Raw genomic sequence first — 25,425 nt, forward strand, 5'->3', positions numbered from 1 at the left:
ATACGCCTGGAGGGTGCTATTGGTGAGAAAGGAAGCAATGCAGTGTATCAGTGGCTCTGCTGAAAGTCTCCTGGCAGCTTTGGTTTAGCTGGACTGGAAGTGAAGTGCAGTCTTTAGTGCTGTAGTTGTCACAAAAATGTCCTGCTATACTTGCCTGTAGCTGAAAGAAGGCAGCTGCCACATTTCTTGCTCATATCCCTTGGGATCCACTGAGGGAGAGAGAAGGTCCGCTTTGCAGACAAATGGCTCTGGTGGGAAATTTAGCTCTGCACCAGAAAAGGCACAACATTCCTCCTGCTGCTCTGCATAAAATGAAAAGCCTGTAAGAATTTAAACAGATACTCTGCTCATTTGGCTCTCTAGAAGGTGGACTTATTGGACCACTCGGGGAGAAAAAAAAAGTCTTGCTTGAAGTAAAAACAAAAACCAAAACCAAAAAAACCTCTCCAAAACAAGCAATGAAAAAGTTGAGGGAGGAATCCATCCACAAGACAGACAGAGGCTATGGAAATGGCGTCATATAATGCGGTTTTGCATTTGTCATTGTTGTCTACTGGGAGAGAGATGCAATCTCGCAACACTGAAACAAAGGAGGATGAGTAAAAGGACAGCAACTATATTGTCTCAGCCAAAAATGTGACCTAAAATAGTTTTGCATTATTTATACTTTCATATATTCAGTACTTTGCCTGGCTACTAATGTCTTCAGTGGAGTTTGTGTCAGTCTGCACCACAGCTAGAATTTGGTTGCAACCTTTCAACTTCTATTCTGGAATACAGCAGGTGAGCAGTAAGGGTACCAGCAGGTGAGTGATAGCTATGAAGTAAACTCTTTTTCCTTAGTAATGCAGGCGGACTACCGGGAAAGGCTCCTGGGACAGCACGCGAAGTAACCGTTTGTAAAACAAAGCCAATCTCTCTTCCACTAGGCAAAAGTGTAAATGATGGCAGTGCTAACTCGGACAAGTCCAAGAAGTGAACACCCCCAGTGGCTGGGCTTCCTGGGGAACCTTCAATCATCATAACAGCTGAACGGCCCACCGGAGATCCTGACAGTCATGGTGAAATTGTTCTGCCTGGCAAGCAAAACCTCTTTGCTGAGCAAGGAGGTGAAACCTGATTTCCCTTAACTGGCAGGCTGAACAGCCTATAGAGCTGATAGGAAGCATTAGTTTAATAATTCAGGAGGAGGCTACTAATGATGTGCTTGTCCAACATCTGTCACAGGAAATCAGGCAACCCCAAGAGCGTAAACACAAAACTTTCATGAGAATACTTGTAAAGGTACAAAGCAATTGCTGTATTAAAATCCAAAGGTATTGCAGATGAAATCAAATCACATGACATTTTTTCAAAACAAAGCAAAAGTTCTCCTACAACAACATTCAGCTCCAGTCGTATTTATGTAAACAAAGATATCTTGGGAGAAGTGCTGTTCATTGCAGGCAGTAACTGACTGCCTTTGAACTTGCTGAAACGCAACCACAGTTCCTAATTAGATCTAAGTTTCTCTGTCCTCTGACACTTCAAAAACTTCCCTATTCTTCTGGGAGGAAATGAAGACCTTCCGAGAGGTGTTTTTTTTTCTTTTTTCCCCCCAATTCTAAAAGATGGTTACACCTTCCAGAAGATTTTCTTTATTCAAATGGAGATACAAGACCGCCTCTGCTCTTCTTTCACAGTCCAACTTGCTGCCCGAGCCACTACTGCCCCAAGGATCACTCACGCACACACTCTCTCCCCCTCTGTCTCAGGAACTGTTCAGCTTCACTTCTGTAATTTTTTGTTCCTTCTTTTCTTTATTTTTCTTTACTTCAGCTAGATATTTCATCCCAAAAAGCCATAGTCATAAAACAACCCAGAAGAAGTAACTGCATTCCTGAGAAAAGTTTCCATTCTGGCAGATTGGTGTGCTGCAACAACAATGATAAGGGAGCTGAAAAAATTCTGACCAGCCCAACTACTGCTAGTTTCAACCCTAAAATTCAAGCATCATTAACCGTCTTCTCCATTGTATGTTTGTGCTTGACACATCATCCATTTACATTGAATTATGTTAGAAGGAACAAACACAAACTGTTCTGAACCCTGAGGTCACTTCTATTTATTACTGAATTCTCACAATCAAATGAATTATATTCCAGCATGTAGCTGAGAAGTGGACCTGAAATGCTACCAATCTGCATGGGAGGCTTTTCACATTTTCCTGTACTGTCACGGAAGTAAAAACCAAGCTGTGTTCTAGATTTTTGAAATTCCTCCAGTAGGCTTCTCACCGACAAAACTGTTCACCTCGTTGCTCTAACCTTTTACCATCAGACATGAAAAATGATAAAAATATTATAGATTCTTGAAAAATGTGCAGAATGTTCTAGGTAAAGCTTTAAATGGCAATACAATCTATTATCCTCTTACTGCTATTACAGAAAATTGAGTCACTTCTACAGTTCAACCATACTCACGAGGCAGCATATTAGTCTTAATAATACCTTTTCAGCATTTTGAGCATAACTCAAAATACATTTCTGCATTTCATAAACAATTCTCTGTTTCTGCACCTAATTACAGAATTAAACAATGTCAAGAAAAGTTTTCTTAAGAATCCCACAATGTTTTAGGCATTACAACGCAAAATAATTTATGACCTTTTGGTGCATTAGCCACTGAAAGTTCTATAAAATAAAAGAGTTTTCAAACATCACCACTCAAACCTGATGTTTACCTCCTTTTTCTTTTATTCAGAAATCTTCCCAGGAGATCTGCAGCCAATGTTAACTCTGCAGTTACAGAATTACTCACCCACATGAGAGGAGTTCAGATCCAGGAGTTTTACTTAAAAATCTTCCAGAAGAAACACCTAATCCCCTCCTTACCCACCTCGATGATGCAACTTTAGGAGTACCTTCAACATTTGTTTGCTTCATTCATAAGCTTAATAATCTCTCTGGTGTTCGTTTTAATAAGAAGAGCATCTGAGCTGCAGTTTCAGCAACGATGCCAACATGAAAATCCTACAGGATATTTATTTGATCTGAAACAATCTTCATTCAGACTTCAGCCAGCCACTCTGTGCAGCCTCTGATAGAACGGTTGTAACAGTTGCAACTCACCCATTTCATCCTAGGAACATAGGTTTGACCTACTAGTTCTGTCAAGTCAGCTTCTTGTTGTTGGCAGTGCTCTTCTGGAAGGCAATCCTTAACTCTGCAGCACACAATCATGCACTAGCTCCCCCTATAATGCTGCACGTAAGAGCAAAAGAGTCCTTCTCAAACCTTACAGAAGATCTTGTGTTTGAAGCCATAAGAACGTATTACTATTATTTTATCTTGCATAACTACAAAAAGCTCATAAAGAGCTGTAAGAAATATCCAGAAATACAGATTTGCTCAGTAATTGCAACATGAATTGCATGGAAGGACTATATGTTGCAGGAAGACACACTTCTACTTATTTGTTCCAAATGTAATGGCTGATAATGGAGACAAACAGATCCCCTGTTCTCTTATTGGGCAAGGAACTATTCGATATCCCTCATATTCTTCATATATTGAGTATTTCATTCATCCATTCTGATTCTTCCCATCCCACAGTCAATAGTGATGCACCTTCCCGTAGCTTCTCATGCTTGCTTTTCCTTTTACTTCTACCAGTTTCTACCTTCCTTAATTTACATTTTTGCTCCCTTCAATATACTCCTCATACAGCAAGGAAAATTTGGCAAACCTCTCTGACATTCTGACGCTATAAAACAGTTCAGCAGGTGAAAACACTGTCCACGTATAAGCAGTGCCACTGACATTAGTAGTGGCATGAACAAAGTGCTGCACCTGCAGCAGAGCTCAGCCTGCTGCCCAGGGCCCGTGAGGGGTGCTGGGGCGTGCACTGACAACCACTGCATGTTTGGTGGACAGGCAAAATTCAGACGCCGTTGCATGGCATGGTGAAGACTTCGTGGCTCTCCCCATCTCTTCCGTATCCTGTTCTGCTTCAGAAGATGGCACTCATATTTCCATCCATCCATCACTGTCTGTGCGCCTACCTGACGCGTAGAGAGGGCAGCAGGCACGTTCACTGTTAGATTTATGGCCTACCTGGTCCATAGTCTGCGATTGCTGCCAAGTGAAGTTACATCAGAAAAAACGGTGATCGGTAATTTAGAAGGGGTTACCCAGTTTAGTTTCTCTTGCCAGTATATAAACAGCATCCGTATTCACTCGGTATTGCCCTGTTTCAATACTTTCATTAAAGATTCACATGCTTACGTGCTCTGCAAGATCGACAATTAAATTGTTCAGTATGGCAGAACACACTCTTTCTGTATTTCCCCCTCCTTTTTCAAAAGCCAAATGGTTCATGGCTTTCCTTTTGCTTGTTTAATCGTTTTGATATATTAGTTAGAGTTCTTTCTTTTCTGGCCTACCTTAATGATCCTCAAGTGCTTTCTTCTCTTTTAGTGTCATCAGAATATGTTTACAGTTTATCCTGTTTTCCAGTGCTACATATTTGTAGAATTTAAAACACGTCACTTGAACCAAGGCCTCAAGAGAGCAATAGCTGTCAGTTTTAACAACTGGCACAACTTGGTGCCGTCAGCAGATCGCATAAAGTTGACTTCCCTTGGCTGGAGCCCAAGGCAGGGTTCAGCCTGCCCAATTTCCAGCCCATGGAAAGCAATTCCTGAGGCAGAAGAGGGAGGAGAGCCAGCGCACACCTGGGCTCTCCCGGGAACGGGGTCAGGACACAAAAGGAGCCCTGTGGGGGCTAGTCTCACACTAAAGATCACACTAGTCTAGCAATGCACTTGCTACTTCAGGTGCAAGGGAACTACATTTTTCTCTAAAAATCACACAAATGGTTTGATTTTGCTTGTTAACATTCATTCCACAGTTATTCCAGTGTATCTTTTAATTAGACTATCAATCATTCCTCTGGAAATGGAAATTTTTAAGTCTGGTCTTTTAGGATCTTATCTTTTCCACAATAAACTTGATTTAGTCACTGTACAGGTTTCAAAAGAGTAGCTTTTTTTAAAGAATTATATCTAAAACGGTCAGTCTTGCATCAGATCTTCCAGCCTAAACTCCATTAATATATTCACTGTTTCACACTGCACAACTTTCAGATGTGTTACCAAAAGAAATCATTAATTCAACACCTGAATTTGTCCCATTGCTCCACAATTTTCCTCTCAAAGATGACAGTTTACCAAGGCCAAATTGCTGACGCCCTTTAAAATTCAGTTAAGGGTCAGACTTCCCATATTGTTTTAACTAACATCACTACCTACCTGACCCCTTTTTTGTTCTGTAGCAATACTAATATTCTTACTGCACTTCTGCAGGGATTTGAAGCTCCTAAGACTTCTGTCACTGTAAGTTTTTTCATATTGAAAACGGCAAGAGTGCTGAACAATTTGTTGCGAGTGTATACTCAAGGCGAGTTAACCCAAATTTGGTTGTTTTTTGTTCAGAAAAACCTAGCCAGAGATAGTAATGGGAAGGGATAATGATCTGATACCTGCATCCTGAAGCATTTGCTTCTTATTTCCAAGCAGTTTCTGGGAAGAAGAAAAGCACTGTAACAGCATTGTCCCGTTCTGCACACGCCTGTGGCAACATGCGCTACTTGTTCTCCTCTTTTCCTAAGGAACTTAGGGCACTTTTTACCCTCTTTGGCATCAAAATCCTTCTGAGAATGAGGAACAAAGGCAAATACCCCAGAAGATGGCAGATTTGAGCTTAGTCAACAGCCTTTAGAAAAGCCTTCTGAGTCATTCCTCTTCAGCCTGTATTTTCCAACTAAATTAGGAACTCTGTATTTAAAGAGACATGCATGTGCTGTCACCACCAAAATGTCCTAAAAGTCCTTCTCAGTAAAGGTCAAGGACCTGAAATCTGTCAGATGTTTTTTTTTAAAAAAAAAAAAAAGGAAGCATTTGGAAATAAATTTTCAACAATAACAGAATGCATTGATCTTACTTTACTCTTTGGACATAAAATACAAATTTTTATAAATAACAGATTACCAAAACACCTATTAGAAGGAAGAAACTTTTTGCCACCATTTTTTTCAGCCGTAATCCTAATATACCTGTTCAACAGCAGGTAAATATTTGAGCTGCATTACTTTCATGATCAATAGATAAGAAAGATAAATATGTGTGGGTGTAGATATATATATATATATATATATATATATTTTACTGTCAGATATATTATATTATGATGCCCATCCTGTTTTTCTCATTCACAGGGAAATTTACACAGGAGCTTTACCCAAATAGAAGTGGCAGGCTCAGGAGCTTTATTACTTCTAATTTACTGTAGATATGCAGAAGTTTCCCAGACATTGTAGTTTATTGTCCTGCTCCCTCCCAAATTGCACCTTTGGCCACATGGTGCAATTCACAAAAACTGAAATTGCCCAAGAGGTACATCTAACAAATATGTACTGAATATGCATGGACTTATAATTGCTGCATTTTATCAATGGCAGGCAAAAACTCATAATGAAAACTGCACTAGGTAAAACCCCTCAGAGCAATGGAAGCCTATGGACTGTATGGTATTAGACTTACAAGAAATAATGTCGAAAAATATGCACAAGCAACGAGGACACTAGTCACCACCACTGCTCTGTACCTGTAAGTAACTCGATTTTAAGTAGCAAATGTCAGATCTGTAGGTTCGTTATTATTAGTGGTCCGTTCATACATGTCCAAAGATAATCAAGAAAATACGACTTCGTAACACTTAATGAAAGACTCTATTGAGATTTTGAAGCTGCAAATTACATCAGGGTAGAGAATTTGTTTCTCTGTTTTCATTACAGAGCTCTTCATTTTACCTCTGGAGGATGAAAGCCCTCTGTTCTGTAAGGTGGAACGAGAGACCAAGGGGGTGGCGAAAGTAAGCCTATACACTCTACAAGCTTTTTGTTACGACAGCCAAGAGTTCTGGGACTAATTCCAGCAAACTTAATCTCATATCCGGCGAATAAATTCAGAAACACTCACCATGATTCCAGTGAGTAAACAGACACCTTTCCCACAGTACGTATTAGGTACCATGTCACCATATCCAATGGATAGAAAAGTTATTGAGATCAGCCACATTGCCCCAAGAAAGTTGCTAGTAACATCCTGTTGATCATGGTACCTGAAAAGAAAAAGAAAACAACTTCTTTATCACAAAAACCTCTAGTAAATTTTTGTGCTGTCAGAAAGGGATCTCACTAACTGGTGATCCAGCTGTTCTTGTATTCTGCAATTATTTCTTCTTTAAAAGCAATTATAAGGGATAATATAAAACTCAAATACAATGACATTACCAGTAAAGAAACAGAAGACACAACAAAAGCACAAGTAGCAGGGATACTCATATCACAGAATCACAGAATCACAGAATCATTTAGGTTGGAAGGGACCTCTAGAGATCATCTAGTCCAACCTCCCTGCTCAAGCAGGGTCACCTAGAGCATATTGCCCAGGATCACATCCAGACAACATTTTATACTTCAGTATTCTCTTGTTATTAAAATAGCAGAAATCCTGGGTTTTGATAGAGTCTCTTCATGGGGGGATACAAGTCCTGTTGACCCTCTGCAGTTGCATAAGACATCCGTGTATTATAGATGCTGCTGTCTCAGGCATACATGGAAGTCAGAGATGGATGTGTGGGTAAGTAGAGAGCAGAGCAGATTTCCATCTCCTCAGCCTAAATGTAACTCTGTAATCAGAAATCTAATAATGGACTGTCATGTGAATGCTGAATTAAACAACCTAGGATCCTCACTCTCCTTCAGCATGTTCAAGATAAATAGAACTGTATGCTATTGTATTCCTCGTCACCACAAGATCTTCACCTTAAAAATAAGAAAGCCTCCCTTTTGTGTTAATGTCAGCTATTAAATGTAATTTTCTGATGTGCCATTTGGTGTCTTAGTTTTCATATTCTAATGGAATATGTTCATTTTCTCCTTTAAAGAAAACAAGCTCAAATGAATAATCGAGTCTTTACATTACATATAGACCTAATCAACTGAGAAGCCATTAGGACATGTTTTAGGGATAAAACCTGCTGTTACCACTCTCTCTGCAGGAAGAAAGGCCTAACGGATTAATGTAGATGCAGTTTTGCTTCCCAGACACAGAGTAGCTCTGCAACAGAGACAATCTCAAGGTTGTAATAACCCCTGCAGCTGCTGTGAAGCCTCCGGTTAGTTATCTATGCTGTTGGATCCTCAAGGGTATTATTTTAGCTAATCCCCAAATCAGCGTCTCACAGTGGGTCACAGGGTGCCACGGGGGATTAGCTCACAAATCCATAAGCAACCCACTTTCCACCGCTGAAATAATTGCTTCAGTTTTCTTCTTTTCTGGACCTCGGTCTCAAAGATGGAGCAGGAATGCAGAGTGAACACAAAAACAGCCTCAGGAAATTCCCTGTTCTCTCATTTGCAAGATATTCCTTGCGTGCATCTGCCAAATAGCTTCATTCTGTTCTTCCAAGTCTCACCGATGCCCTGATGGTTACAAGGACCTACAAACTCTTCAACTGCCAGAGTCTACAGTAATCATGGCGATCTAAGCTGTTCCACTGTTCGCCTCTACCCTTTCTCTGTTGGTGATAATGCTGTCTCTCTCACATACTTTATACAAACTTTTGAATGTTTTTTTGTTCTGTTATTGCAGCATCTAGAACAATGCCATAACAGTCCACAGTTGGAGCTCCTAAGGATGACGGTGGCACGAATAACGATAACCACATCAGCGACAAGAGTAACTGATGCAAGCTCAATTTAACTCATTGCACAATCACAAAGAGATCTGGCATTGCTTTTTTTTTCAGTCTGCACTAAATGTTATGGGTTTTAGTCTTCATTTAATGAATTCGGCTAATAAGGAGTATGAAATACATAGAAGCACACAGAGAGATATATTCATCTCATTTGCGAGGCCAGAAGAAAGCGCATGTATCATGCAGGTCCCTTAAAAATATCACGTAAGTGCCATAACCCATAGGCTTTGGATAAGCTTCACAGAAATGAGCTAAAATCACAACAGATACTCTGAAGCTGACAACTCAATTGAATACAAATAAATGCTTACACAAATACTTAAGAGAGATTTCTATAATGCCCATGTTTCAGTTTTGAACCTGGCCATTTCTGAACTTCAGACAGAAAACAATTTACCTACAAAGATGAAAATAGGAAGCGATGCTTTTGGTTTTTTTCTTACGTTAATGTCCAAATTGTTACATCCTGACAAAATTTCAGCCCTATGGGAAGAAAGCTTTAGAAATGTTGATAGGACTGAAAATAGAACCTTCGAACACAAATTACTGTGCTCCTGAAATAAATACCTGTTTCAGATAAAGACCGTCAAAATCTCTCTCTTACACCTTGAGCAATACAGTGTGATACAGTCTCTACGGATCCCCTTTTATCCATTCCGGAACGTACAGAACTGAATCTATATATAGATTATTTAGCAAAGGTGACATGGGGTTACATTAAAAAAGTGCAACTATCAACAGTAGTTTTTCAGGTTTCATTGGAGATGCGGATCTTAATTAGTAAGGTCCCTTAGATGAAATATTCATTAAATCCATCTGCATCCATATTTAGTAGTGCACTTCAAGGACCTATTCAAATGGTTTTATCTTGTTAGCTCAGCTCTTTTGGATTTCCTACTCTGCGTATTTCATCTGGTTATGATTTTAAGATTATTGTTCAGCAGGTAAATGATATGCACACTTAATTTTTAAATCATCATCAATACTTATGATTTTATTGTGACCAAAGTGCAAAGAATACTGTATATCCTCTCTGTGGGCTCAACTCCTCAGGCACGGCAATTAAAACATAATTTCATCTTTCAACAACATCAAAAAATCCTTTCCATCACAACTGCATGGGGAAAGTTGAAAGAGTACCTTCTCATGTTAAAAATCCATCAGAAAAAAAAAGACAACCTGAAAGGGAGGCTTTCCCTCATTACCTCTCTGACTTGTTTTTACGTCACAACCCTACGACTGAACTCTTCCATTTTTCCCGGCAACGGTAAAACACACAAAGCGGCAATTAAACTTCCCCGAGTTTCTCCACCAATCCAGCTCTAAACGTGTTGCACTCAAGTCACCAGAAGGCTTGAGAAAAAAAGTCTTTCCCACCACTGTATTTTTCAGTTCAGTATTGACACCGTCTTCAACAGAGCCAACTGTAATGGAGGTTGCAGTAAGCACAAAGCCCATCCGCACTACTAGCCAGAACAAAGCTATCTTGTTCACTGCCATTAAGCAGCCATCAACTGCTACAGACATTTCCTCCCTCTGGCTGGATTTTGGAAGTCAACTTCAATGTAACTAACACCAGAACACAACTGCAATGTTCCTAAATTATCCATTCACTCTGTAGTTGAGAGCTCTCAACCTTGATAAGAAAATACAGGCAATTGACATAGACACTATGAAAAGCTTGGAAAAACAAACCGAAAGCTTTAGGGGAACAAAAAGAAAAAGAAATAATTTTTTCCCTCCCCAGAAAACAAGTTCAGCACAAAATAAAATCCAGTCATTACCAACCAGACTGTAAAATTAAAGCTTCCCGGCATTAATTTTTAGTTTAAGATTTTTATTTTTGATAAAGATGTTGGTTTTTTAAATTAGATTCACTGGGAAAAAAGTATTTATTTAACTACTTAAAGCCTACTATTCTCAGTCAATAAAAACCAGCGCTAGAAACACAGCGAGTCACTTAAAATAGAAGATAAGAGCTAATATTTATTGTGTTAAAACTGCAGCTACAAACAGGCTGGTTTTCTGGATCACATCCAGCCTCACACAGCAACAGAATAAAGGGCCATTCAGAAGAGCAGTGTATTCCCCTGAGGTAGGAAAATCCTTGGCTGAAGCCACACAGGCCCAAGTCCTATTTATCACCTTTTCTCTCCTGCTCTAATAAGGAACGTGCTAGCAGGCAGGTGGCACTAGAGCTAGAACATGCTACTCTCCAGACAATCCTCATCCTCATCCTGTGAAAAGCCATTATTCAGTTCTCAGAAACCAGCACATATCCGTCCTGAGACTACTCTAATTTAAGCCAAAAAACAGCTGAATGATTAGATCTGTGCAAAAATAGAATGACTTGATTCCTCCCCAAGCCAAACTGCGTGGGAGTTTTACCATTCATCTCAAGAAGCCATAAATATATTCTTCAACTGACAGTACTGCAGTGGCTTGGGTTGTCAAAGCGATATTCCAGATTCCTCACCAAACAGCAGTCCTTTTCTTCTGCATTCGCTCTCAGTATCATGATTTTCAGTATTGTTTTCCTTCAGAATTATGCTCATAATTTGATGATGTTTCAGTTAACTGATGAGACACCTACTGTTTAGTTGCACACAGCAATCGCCCATTGATTTAATCATGACATCTAATTCACATTCATCTTAAAAAGCGATGAGTAAGAAGAAATAAAATATAGCATTAACTTAACCACAGATGCATTTATTCAGACTTAGCAGTTTCAGTGCAGTTTATTTTTGCCTGCCTGGACAGCCTCTGGTAACTCTGCACTCTTCGGTTTTGCTTTCCTGGACAACTCAAGGAAAGACCTAAAAGATAAGTTGAAAAGATCACCCTTTCTGTAAGGGAAGAAAATGGATTGCTTGCATAGTAATCATACAGCAATTCCCAGCTAGCAATGCAATGCCAGCCTAGGCTGAGTTTGGTCTTGTTAGACCTTAAAAACTTTTAGCCTAATAACGGCTGAAAACAGACTCAGCCCATTAAATCAGATTCTCGTCAAGACTCAGTTGAGACACTGATTGATCTAACTAGCTATTAGAGCTCTCCCACAGCATTAAGCCTTTCTGTCACTAAGTGCCTTTTTAGTTAGATAGTAGATATTGGCATATTTTTTCTTTTAATACAGTGACAATCACAGACGAGTCCTTTTATTCCTTCTCATTTCCTCCTGTTTAAAAGAAAGGAAGAAAGAAAGAAGGAAAAAAAGGCCCCGACTCTGAGACTAATGAAGTCAATGGAAGAAGTTCTGCCTACCTTAGTGGTCTGAGAAGTGGATGTCACTCCTCTTTTTTTCTAACACACCTCCTGACATCCCCCAAATATTTACCAACAGCAGCAAAAATGTTCTTATCACAAAAAAGGCTTCATGGAAGTGCAAGATGCTAAGGCAAACGCCTGGATTATAGAGAGATTCACAACAGTTAACAATTCTAAACCCAACCCAAGAGAGCAGGTGTAAGCAAACAGTCCGGATCGCTTCTACAGGGGTTAAAACGTTAATTATTTTTCTCTTAAATTAAGACTATTTGTGTGGTAATGGAAAACTAACAAATCCACAAGAGGAATGTTAAATACAATTACATAACTAGCATTTATGTTATGTTAACTAAGATGGATAGAAAGAACAGTCTAAAAGAAAAAGAATGACAGAGGAGACAGAGAATTCAACACAGAAATAGAAGGGTGAGACGGCATGTTTTAAGAAACATCATTATACTTGAATATAAGTTGCAGTTTAAACATAAGCAAGCAGACAGACAGTTTAAACCTCTAGCTGCTTTCAGAGATCTATCTGACAATGCCTGGGCAATGGGTAACCTGCTAGTAGAGAAATAAAGACTAATCACTGTTTTTTTTTCCAAAGGGCACCAAACTTCTATTCAGCCTCAACTGGCCAAGGTCTTGCCTTGTTTTCTTGGAGCTGTAGAGAGCTGATACTCCACTAAATTAGTATACCTAAATTGGTATACCTGTGTGCAGCCTTGGGAGATGGAAAGAGTTCCTGTCACCCCAGAAGACGACGTTTGGCCACAAGCATAAGCTGGATATACCAAAGATGCTGCAGGTGCTCAGAAGGCTGGGTGTAATTCTCAGTGCTGGGATGGAAGTTCCTAGCGTTGCCTGAAATGAACGCCACACACATCCCCTTCCAAATCATGTGGACACTCTCAGTTCTGCGATTGACTGAAAACAGTTTTACCTGCACTGAAAAAATCTGAAAGTGTTTTAAGGGGACTCTCTTGGATCAATTTTACATGAAGAATAATTGGGAAACTTTTAATATTGTAACAGGCAGCAATCCACTCAGATTCCATTTAACTTTCTTTTCTGGAGGAATACAAATTGCCTGTGATCGTATGGTGTCGCCCCTTGAAAGGATATGATATAGTGGCGAGTTAACCGTATTTATCAACTTCTCCCGCAAAGTAATTTCAACAAATACATCAGTTCTAATGCACCGAAACCAATATGTTTTTCCAGTAAATACAAACACAGAATAGAGCACACCTGAGGCTGGACGACATAGTTCCTAGGATGAAGTAGAGCTGTGACAATTTAGAACAAGTTAAGATCTTCCTTACATGTTTTTTTAGGGCTTAACTATACCAGCAATGGCTGAGATTGAATTAGGTATCTTTCCTATTTCTGATTTCCACTTTAACTATTGTTAAAATGGCTAATACTAAATCTTCACAGATGTGATGGCAGGGATTTCCTCCTACTGTGGATTTGAATAAACCGTTATAACTGGATAAAGTTTGAAATACTTCTCTTCTTTTAAATTAGTTTAGAATACTATGTTCCAATTATATATATTTTACTGGCTTAAAAACGAAATAAAATTGAATTTCTAAGCAAAAAGTACAGAGGAGATTAAAATAAAATATTGAAACAAACACTGCATTTGGGGGCAACCCAAACAAAATTTTCCACGTAATAAACATTTTGTCTGAAGAAGTTTACCCTCTACTTCAAAGCTCTCTTTGAAGAGCAGAGTCATTAAAAAGCTGGACCATGGACATCAGTAACCAAATGTAGCTGCGTTATATTAAAGTCAAAGTCAAAAGTTAAGGTCTTACACAGGCTTCTCCCAGAAAGCGATGCCTAGATGTTCAATACATGACACAACAAACAATATTTTTAAAAGTCATCTTTTTTTTTCAGACCTTTTAAAATAGCCACTTCTTACTCCCAATATTTCCAATTTTCTGAAATGTAAAACCCTTGTATTTGCAGAAGCAACAAAGAAGTTCTAAACTCAGAGGACTTGGACCTGAACAACAAACAGCACATGAACGCATTGTTTTTTCACAGCAGCGTAATAGCTGGAACATATTTCAGATATGCATGAACTGCTCTTCATTGTTTTATTACAATGTGTTTAACTTATCCAAAGAGCCCATACGTTAGAGGAACTCATTCCTCAAGGAAAATAATCTAGGAATTATTTCGTATTTGTTTTTTAGTGAAGTAAATACTAGGTTACTTGCCACTGCTGACCTGTGCATTGATTTTGAATAAACAGATAACATTTATTCTAACAAGTTACCCTGACATAAATCACATCAAAAGGCTCCACCTAGTAAAACCATTCCTCAGTATTCTTTATGTATCGCCAAACTGAAGATGTCTTTAATTTCTCTCTACTATGTTCACTCCTCTCTAAGGACTTTTCTCTAGGACGGGCAAGAAGCATGGCCAGACTTCTTGGGAAACAGTCTCCACGCACAGAGAGGCATGAACAGGAGATGCTTTTCCTGTGACCCTTTGCCATGAACGCTCACGATTCTCTCGTGTGTGTCCTAGTTTCCCTAAGGAAAAACATCCTTTTCCTCATATTTTCCCAAGGAATACGAACAATGCTGTAGTCTCAAAAAGCCTCAGGTTATATGAAAATTCTAAGGTCTTATTAAAGCTTTAAAATTGTTCCGTGCAAAGAAGATTTGTTCTGGCCTTGCTTAACACCTCCCCCTCCCCGACACACACACACCCCTCCGAAACCCCACCTTTTGGGCTTATTCCCAGGTATAATCATACGCTTATCCCACTGTGCTTCCACCTTCATATATTCCAGTATTCTTACTTTGTCTTTGCCGCCTTCTTACACTTTAGAAGCCAGTAACGTTTCATTGTTGAATGCAATTCCGTATGTCAAGAAACTTTCTAATAAAATAGCTGAGCTAATTAAATTGAAAAGAAAATATAAAAATATACTTCTCCTTGTCAACATTTAGAGATGCAATAATGAAACAAAACACTCATCTAGGGATTTAAATTTGACTACTACTGGTGTTTATTTCCAGTATGTTTGTTGTGATCCAGTATCATAACGAATAACACTAAAGATCTTGGAAAGCTGTACCCTAAGTCTTAAACCAACCGCTACCTCTTGGAGACCACACCAGGCTCTGCTGGGCTACACTACCTTCCATCTGCCTACAGCACGTTCTTTTAAATATCTGCCATGACTGATTTTGGTAGACCTTGTCCCTGCTCCGTTATAGCAATTTCCGCATTCCCCTAATCACCTGTCCTACAAGAACGAGGCAACAGCATGGGGAAACGGACCCGAGAAACACCGTCTGGAGTCAGGCAGCCGTGCCCCTTCTGACAGTAAGAGCAGCGCCGTTTCTCCCCGTCGAGTCTGCTCCCGCCATACCGCCCGCAACATATTAAGAGCTTCCCCTTCCCTTTCCCCACCGCGCGCATTAGCTCTTCTGCGTCGGATACTGCTGACTCTTTGAGGGACGTTAACGAGAAGCAAAACTCATCTTCAGAAAGTTTTTTTTTGTCCATGTTACTGAATATTTTTCTGAAGCTTTAGCATTCTTCGTCTTGGAAAATACAATCGCAGCCTCTTTTTCTTAGGCTCCATCGTTGGCCACATAAAAGTTATGATCTCCACCCAGCCAGCGTCTGTCATTAATTTATTTTTCATACTCCCAGTCTGCCTGTCCATTTCTGCTTACCACTTTAATGCAGCAGCAATAACTCCATTTGTATTTGAAAGAACAGCATACTTTGCTTACTAGTAAAAAAAAAAAAAAAAAACCGCTAATGATAGTTATAAACATACTCAATTTGGCACACAGCCTAGCATGATTACAGTATAATAATATAATATGATCCAGTACAATATATTAGACTTGAAGATATTAAAAAGCACATAATGTGATACCATGCTTGTTCCTGTTCCTTTTTAACGGGAAGTCTTGCCTGTGTCAGAACTGCGAGATTTTGGTCAGTGTAAGAAATTATAAGACTGTAAAGAAATTCTATAGGATTATAGAAACTTGCCAAAAGAGCTGGTAAAACAATAAATAAATATTATGTAGGTCTAGATTCAATAAGAGTTAGCATCTACCTGCCAAAATTACGCAGCTGGAAATACCGGCACTGAGGTCCTGCCTCACATGACACCATCTCTGAGAGGGTTAATCTCTAACTGTGAGATAGTCTGACAGCTTCCCCTTGGGAGGCCCAGTCCTAAACTCTCTCCTGAACTAAATGGACTAAGCTGGTACTTTTTTTCCTATAACCAAGGAAAAATCGGGGTTCCAGTCCCTCAGAAAAGTGCACTAGGCAGCAGATCAGCGTCTCTCTCCAACGTTCTTGCTGAAATGTAGTCCCAGAACAACCAATATCCTATTGGTTAAACATTTGCCTAAGAGTAAGACTTGGCTGATCTCTTCAGAGGCAATTTCATAAAAGGGATTTTTAGAAAACAGTGGAAGAAAAATAAAATCTGGTTGCAAATGGTATCATTGCAAAATACATTTTCTATAGCCTAAATGGCTCGTCCTGCAATGAAGGAAGATACCACAGCGCATCTAGTTCACTAAAACAGAAGAACAAGTCAAAAAACCCCAAATTTGTATTTCTTCAGCTCTTCTGCTGCAAGTCACAAAGGAGAACACTTAGAGCACAGCTCTGTAACAGTATATACAGGCCATATATTACTGCATGCTCTGCTACCCAATTTATCTCACAATTAGCAATCCTGGGGGAAAGCAGAAGAAAGCATTGTTTAAAGATAAACTACTTTGGTAACAATAAAACTATTACATAGGACTAAAATCAACTTTGAGATTTCAAAGCTGTCAAACATTTTTGTCTTTCATCCAAGCTATTAAAAAGACCTTTTTCACAAAAAAAACTTTGTACAGAATTCATACACGTTGCATTTGATATGACTGATCCAATGAAAAAGAAACAAGTTAAATATAAAGGAGGTAATTACATAAAAGGAGGTACCATTATTAAACATGCCGTATTTCTTGACACTAGGTATCACGGGAGAACTGGATTTTAGGAGGATTCAAAACTGAGCTGTGTTATAACAAGAACAACCAAGGATACAGAAGCAAGATAAAAATATATAAAGATATTAATCTTGACGTTTCATAGCATAAGGCAAATATTAAATGTCAGGGATTAGGAAGAAGTTTTGCCTATAGGCAGCTATGACAGATCTGTTAATCTCTTTGTGATTCGTGTCTGATTGAAAGCAGAAAAATGAACGATATGAACCTGTATCTTCAGAAGCAGGAGGAGTTAGTTTCGAAGTGATACCTCGCGGCAGGGCAGCAGCACGCCAAGCCTCATCGTTAAAATCCAGCGCTGCACTCCGAGAGCCTGAAAGGCATGAACCCCTCAAAGCCGCGACACAGGAGGGTGCAATAAGCAAGCAGGAATAACGAGCGTGGGCCCATCGGTTTAAGCCCGTACGACACATCCCCACCCCACGGGAGAGCACGAGCCTGGCCGGCGCTGCCGACGCCATGGGCGAAGGGAAACCCTGGCGGGCGGTCAGGGACCTGCAGGGCCTCACACGGGCTCCGGCACAGCCCTGCACGGAAATAGCTTTGGAAATCAGGGAACTTGGTTTAAGAGGAGAAATTTCCATTTTCAGAACTTGCCAGGCCCCAAAGATCTCTTTCCTAGTGGGATGGCCGAGTGAGGAAGAAGGGAGAAGCAAGTTCAAAAAGCTTTTCTGGCCCCTGTTGTAAGACCCGAGGGCTGCCTATCACACAGAGCTTCAGAATAATTACGTTCCTCATGCAGCTTATTTACCCTAGATTTCTTTTTCCTTAAAGTAACATCTGGGAATTTTATATGAACTGTCTCAAAGAGGAAAAAAATAATGAAACCCAGAAAAAACCCCAAACTCAGAAAAAAAATCTCAATATAATCTTTGCAGCCATTGTTCAAATCGCCACAGGAACCCGCTCCCACCCGCGGTGGGTCACTCGCGTGTCTGTGCGCCATTGGTCTCACAGGAGGCATCAGACTGAACCCAAATGTTAAAATTGTTCCTTCATTACAGGGATGGAAATCAGCAACAGAGGAAAAGAATCTGTTTCCCTCTTTCTAAACATGACTCATTTTAATTAGAAACACACAGGAGAAAGCAAACAAAGCAAAGCGAGTAAGAACACCCCTTTTTCTCTCCGAGACTACAGCTGGGACTCAGAGCGATCGCTATCGTTAAGGTTACGTGACTGATTCTTTCCATTTCAGAAAATTTGTATTTATTCTCCATTGTGCAGAATTTTGCCAAATGTTAATTATTTGTACTAATACACTTCATTCCATTCAGATTTTTTTTTTCTCCCAGATAGATCGAACTTCCTTATGCCACGGAGCGGGCTCAGGGATTCAGCTTTTGCCAGCGTTGTTAAAATTCACTTACATTTGGTGTCATTCTGGGTCTCTGAGAAAAACAAAAACAGATCTCATATGTTCAGAATTGCCCTAGAGTTTAGAGACTCAACTCTCTTCCGCAGCTTCTAGGCACATGTCCACATTGCACAGAGGAACTGAACGTGCTCTGTACAGCTCTGGCTCTCAGAGGCAACCTGAGACTCCAATAGGCATTTTTAGCTGACTGAGCAAGAGTAGCAAATAGGCTGAAATGAGCAATCATAATTCATGCTCTTTGGGCTCATGTATTACAGCGCACTCCAACTCCATTTCCACATACTACTTTTTAGCCTTCACAAAAATGCGCTGCTACCTAGTCCGGTCCTAGAGCACAGCTCTGCACCAGGGATGAACAACAGTAGCACAGAATATTTTATTTTCATATGTCTTTCTGCCTCATTTTTCTGAAATGAAAATTCAGGTTTTAACTTTTCATAGCTTTGTGACAGGCTTTGTGCATGAGGTTAACCATGTTTGTCACAGCTCACCCTTATTCTGGTGGTCTTCACATTCTGAGCTTTCAGCTCCATACCTCAAAGTTTGGTTTGCCGAAGTCACGGATGCTCAAAGCTGCAACTAAACAATGAACTCGAAGTGCTCTATAATGACAAGTATGTCTAAAATCAAGAATCTATGTTTCTTAAATTAGACATCCAAACGTCGTGTAACAGCAGAACTTTTTTACTGGGCCCCAAAAATGTCCCAAAGCACCAAAATAACCCTTCAAATGCCTCAGTACCTATAAGCCAAGCAAAATGGATGGAAAAATTCTTGGAGTACGACTTCCCATGGGCTTTCCACAAGGCACAGGAAAAAAGCGCTTTTAAGTTTCTTCTCAAGCCCAAGCTGATTCAAATCAACATCATCGTCTCCCTGTCCTACGAGACAGGTTGTGAAATCATCTCAGACTTTCTTGAAGCTATTTCAACCTTAGATTGAGTTCAAAACGGAGAGAGCCTGCCTCTGTGATCTAACGGAGAGAAATACTGCCTGAAAAGACCAGCGCAGGACTCAGCGAAAGGGACACGTCGATTCCTATCCCTGACAAATCATCGAGTAAACAGTAGTTCTGCTTTCAAAGCAACGTTCAGCAAATTTTTGCGAAAAGTATAGAGACCACACACATTGACTAACAGAAGTAAAAAACAAAACAGTCCAGAGCTGCTCTATTTGTAGCTCTGCACCTCACCATTACCAAACGAGGTTCATTAAAAGAAGCTCCTGTAAACACACACTCACGTAAAAGAAATATTCTAATGCATGGACCAAACGGAAGTGACAAAAGCAACTTTAAAGCAATATTTTTATTTTGGAGTGTTTTCGTTTGTATACTTATTTTAAAAATATATATATGCACGCACAGTTTCTTTCTGTGGCCACACTTTTGTCACACGGTATAATGTTTGCAATTTGTTGATACAGTAAGAATGAATCTTCTTTTCACAAGATCATCTTTAATTCTTCACAGTATAAGAGCAGTAGTTACAGCTGTATTATTATTGGAATATCAATCATTCAAAAATCAAAGAAAGTTCCTTAATAAGCTCCACTGTGAATCATTTGGTATGTTCACTAGCAACTAATTCACTCCTAAAGTTTTCCTTTATCTTGCATTTTACGTTTTCTCTGGAGATACTGTGCTATTATTTTGTACCTCTCAGAAAGAGTTTGGCTTGTGTTTTGTTCTGTTGTTTTTTGCTTTGTTTTTTAAGTTGAGATCATCAAACAGAATCAATTGACAGCTAAAGAATCGGAAGGAATTTGCCGAGGGAAAACTTCAGACACAGAAGTTTTAGAAATTAGAGTCTAGAGACAGAACTAATCGTTACGCACTTAAAACTAAGCCCAGTACCCGAATGAGGTAAAGGTTACCGTTTGTTTTCTCCTGTATGTGTACGTGGGGAAAAGGATGGGGGAAAAGAGGAGGAGGGCAAAATTAGCCAGCAAAGATAGTGCTGAATTCTCAGAGAAGACTGAGTGGCAATCTGAGCAGTCCACAGGTATTTTTCACTCATGGAACTAGTTTCATTTCTCATCATGCAAATTATTGTCTTTTAATTCCTTGCTTTCCTACAGCAGAACCTGATGCCTTTCATAAAAAGCAGTGGAGTACAAGCTCACAGTCATACAATTTCAATTTAATGTCAAAATTTCTTGAAAATACAAACTATTTTCCCAACACAAGCATGTTTTCTAATGAAATGCACATTGGAAAGAGATGGCAAAAAAAACTCCAAGCCAATTTCCTCTCCCCTAGAATTAAAAAGCTACATATAATCAACAGATTCATCCAAATGTATGTTCTGGATAGACTGGAGAATAAAACTCTGCTATGTAGGACAGAATCGTGGAAATAACTATTTTATAAAAACAAGGCAGAATTGCTGTAGCTAACTCTGGGTCTGAGACAAAGCCTGTGGCCAGTGGAAACAATTCCATTGACTGCCTCACATTTTGGGCTAGGCTCACACTCATATCATTGGCAACGCTAGCATCATGTATTTAACTTCAGTGAATACAAAGTATATTTGTTCCTTGAATATATTTTAATGTCTTTTATGAAAAGGAAAGGTTGCATTTAGTTTAACGCTTCCACATGTCACACTGCTTAGAACTAGACAGATTTTACTGAATATTTATAAAGACAACTCCAAACATGAAGTCTGTGTACTTGAGAGTCGTCTGAAAGTTGTGCCAGATTTCACTAACAGTCTGTCACTGATGTACTGGGGACAATTAGTACATTTAACTTCATGAAATACAAGGAAGTATAAAGACATATTTATATATTGTTATACAGCAAATGAAGCAAAGAACGCACTCGTAAGACAAACACCTTTCCACTATTTTTATGTACGAAACTTCAGCATGAGGCTGTCAATCGTTAAAAAAAAAAAGGGTTCTCCCTTTTTCAATGTTATTCTTTTCATCACACTGATAAATAAGGCAGCTAGAAAAATACTTCAAGGTGAATTCCTGTGATGATATGACTCTAAAAAAATCAGTAGTAGTATTAGTCATTTTACAGCCACATTCAAATAATACAGAATCTTCTCAAAGTACAGTATGTGGTACAATTACCTGACTTATACCAGAGAAGACTTTAGTTCAGTAAATGGCTGAAATAGGCAAACTACTCATCTCTTCTGCTGGTCGATAGCGAGAAACAAAGCAAAAATGGCTGGTTTTGCTTTCCTCGTAGCACCAACGTGCCTGCCAATACATTTGGGAGCTACGCATGAAGGACAGCAGGTGACAATCGTATTTCATGAGTTCATATGGGAGATTTTGGCATTGCAAGCGCCCAGATTTCAGGGATTTAACCCTTCACAGACATCCTTAACTAAATAAAGAGACATTCATTTGCTAGAAATCAAAAACAGTTATCCGTGTAGAAGATAAATTTTTCTTTCTCTCTGGTACAACCAACATATTGCCGTATGCCTTACGTCGGAGTGAATGGATATACAGATAAACGATGGGACAGCATTTCCGTCCCAAGTCTCTTACGGCTAGTACATGTTAAAAGAAGTATCATAGTTTCCATCAGGCTATCAGAAACAAAATAATACTTAACGAAGGTGTTGGTAATTAAAGAATACCATCCTCATTTGTTTATAACGGACCTCTGCAGTGTCAGATTTGAAGACAGAAGTATTGCTTAACCAAATACATCTGAAAGAAAATGCCTAAGAGATGGAATGTCATCAGTGAACTCAGTAGTACTGCAAGTATGAGATTATATGAAGCCTGAATCTTCTACTCTCTTCCTACACTTTCTCATTAAAAAAAATAAAGCTAAAATAGAACTTTTCGGTTTTGCTAATTTTGCACTTTCCAGTTTATTTGCTTACTTGCTTTCAAGGACAGCATAACACTAAGGATCATTAACCATATAGGCATCGTTCTCATTTTAATGGCAGTAATTTATCAAAAAAGTAAACATCTTGCAGTATTTTCTCTGAACACTATGCACACGAGAGCTCTTTCTACTGCCAATTTTTTTTTTTTTTAAACCAGGAACATTTTGTTGCCTGATCTCTTGGCCTTCGTTCAAGACTTTCTCATCGTTCACCTCTAGTGATTTCATTGAAGAACTGGGGAAAGCACTGAAATTCTGTACTCTGAAGGAACTCAGGGAGGCGACTCTTTTAGCAAGACACAGCAGTTACATGTAGCCACTCCATGTTCTAGCGGAGGGAAGTAGCTTGAGCGGCAAATGAACTTACTTTTTGCGCTGTCTACACCTGTATCATCTGTTTTGCAGTCTACAACTTGAACGTGTTGGAAAAAGCCTTTAAAAATAATACAGAGATTTTTGTCTAAAGTCTCTTGATTGCTCTGTTGGTAATTTCTATGCAAATCATACCGTACACGCGTGAGGTATCTATGTGGCTGTTTCATATTTAAACGCAATTCTTGGGCCATTATTCGGGCAGGCAAGCACATAATTGGGGTCATGGTGAACTCAGTATTTACAGGAGAGGAATCCTGGACTTTTGGGATGCTACCTACAGCTTTACTGATTTGATACGAATACCAGACTGAATGTCAACTGTTGCTAATTATTCGTTTTTTCAGAGTGTGGAACGGTTCACAAAAAGCTGTCAACATAATTAGTATTAAATTGCATTGAAGAGAGCATGAGCGGGAAGATGAATGAGCTTGAAAATGAATGAATGAGCCTGAAATCTCATTTACGGTGCTCTCTTGGCCCTGGAAATGAGGCGATCTCACTGATGGGGCAAACATGGGGAAGCGTGCATGCACAAGCTGGTCTAGTTCTAGACTGAAGAACGCTGCCCTTAGAGAGCTACTAACCCTTCACCTTTCACTTGGCAGAACTGGCCCTCTGCAAGATGTTAACAGAAACTGAATTCAATTTTAAGAAGAAAAGAAAAGAAAAGAAAAGGAAAAGCACTTGTAGAGCTCCCTTATACAAACGTGACTGCGAAACTACAGCTTGTTCTGGTATCTTGACTGTTTCAGGGGTCTTGCTTCATAAAAGTCCCCGAGATTACCATTTGAAAGCATCACAAAGGATAGCAAAAAGAACCTGATTTTTGTTCTTTGCCTCTCATTTTAAATGAATAACAACCATTAGCTTACAGGTCAAAGATGCCTTATTTCATTAGCAAAAATCCGTAACATTAAAGAAAAAACAAATCAGAGATACACTGCAGAATAAGTTCGGTTTGAGAGAGGAAGAAAAGGACTAGACGCAAAACTGAAGAGGTGTGTCACTCTACCAGAGCTGGAACCACTTTATACATAAGTAGTATTTCTGGAGCTACAAAACATTCTTTCAAACATTCCTTTGTTCACCAAATCTAATAGAGTGAAATTTTTTCCTGCGACTGTTCAACTACATTTGAATGGTACTTTCTATAGAACTCAAAAAAAAAAAGATATGAGTAACGGTCAAATTACTGAGAAAATAATCTTAGGCTTCTCTAGACTGCAACTTTTGTGTTCAAGGAATGGAGTCATGAGTTCCTCAAGGGGAAAGAGGACAAAGACCTCCAACTACACTGAGCAAAAATCCCTGAAAAACGTATTAGATCCACAGTCTTACTTTTGCCACTCCACCTAGCTCCAGATAATTTCTCCTTTAGGTTCAGAAGCTGTGATCAAATAGAAGTAGAAACCGAGCTGAAGGATAGTCACAAAGGCTTCTGCAGAGGATGGCCCATGTTTCCTGAAAACCTGTCCCCAGAAAGCGAGAAAGCATAACATAACCTTACAGAATAACCACTTTTCCTGCACTTTCCCTCTTCCTACTCAGAATATGTACCGCCAGATTGCATCTCTCTACCTGTACAATGATTTTAAGTGACACAAAAGCATCATCACCACAATTATACTTTAATAGGACTTTCTGCTGGGTAAGTTCAAACCATTTTGTTATTCAGTATAAGGATACCATGCCAAACAGTAAAGATAAATATTATTACCTGCATGGAACAAACACATAGAGATAAAGTGACTTTGCCCAAGGCTGCAACAGATCTATAGGATGGATTCTCCACCTCATGCTTTAACAAAGAGAATATTGTCTATATAATTAGATAACCGCATTTTCCACTAAACCATTCCACTTTTTATTTTCCTATATTCTTAAGAATTTATAACTTATTTGTATACATTTAGCATACTTTTGTTGGCATACTAAAACCTTCACTTCAATATTCTCTACTGTCTACAGAACTATACCCTGCTACTTGATTGACAGCAAAGTATTAGGATTGATCCTATTAGAACCATACTAACATTCTTTGAGCCTGAATTTTTATTTTCCTTCTGAAGAAAATGAAAATGAACTGATCCGCTGTGTAATTCCTGGTGCAGACCGCAGTGTCTCCAGTGGACACTGAACACCAGGCTGCAGCATCTGCTTCCTGATTGATTGTTTGTACCAGACCTCATTTTCCAAAATCAAGAAAAATCATGTTCCTTGCCGTCAGAAATACAATCACTGAAGGACAACAGTGTCCTGCTGTGGTACTCTGATTGTGTCAGCAGGTCTTCTACCTACCAGCACACAATGAACAGGGAAGGCAACTAATGTGATCTGCTTGCAAGGAGATGCAACTGTTAGAGCAAGTACCACTCTAAATGCAGCGTTATCAAGAATTATCAAGCACAACTTTCGTCAAATGTTGGTATGCTTGGAAAAGGAGGAAAATTAATGCTGCAAGTATTACTGAGAGCTGACAAGCCTCTTTAATACTAAATTAACTAAATGTAACATATAATTTGCTTTTGAATGCCTTGGAAAGAATCTACTGCAAAAGATTCCACTTTTACACCAAAGTTTAAACAGGCAGGGATACAATTTTAGAAGCTCATTAGTCTGAAGGTGTATGATGATCTTCTGAAAAGATGATGATTTTCTGAAAAACAGAGT

At 39.2% G+C, this 25,425-nt stretch overlaps 1 protein-coding gene across 2 annotated transcripts in view; it reads right to left on the minus strand.

Annotated features, from left to right (window-relative positions):
• The window catches only part of LOC138060901 (small conductance calcium-activated potassium channel protein 2), a 208,769-nt gene that overhangs the window by 17,483 nt on the left and 165,861 nt on the right, over positions 1-25,425 (minus strand). For both annotated transcript variants that reach the window (XM_068928203.1, XM_068928204.1), the window contains one exon: positions 7,019-7,160. In XM_068928203.1, coding sequence (XP_068784304.1) covers positions 7,019-7,160 — 142 coding nt within the window. The remainder of the gene's footprint in view (positions 1-7,018; positions 7,161-25,425) is intronic.

The sequence above is a fragment of the Struthio camelus genome, chromosome Z (assembly GCF_040807025.1).
Source record: "Struthio camelus isolate bStrCam1 chromosome Z, bStrCam1.hap1, whole genome shotgun sequence".
NCBI lineage: Eukaryota > Metazoa > Chordata > Aves > Struthioniformes > Struthionidae > Struthio > Struthio camelus.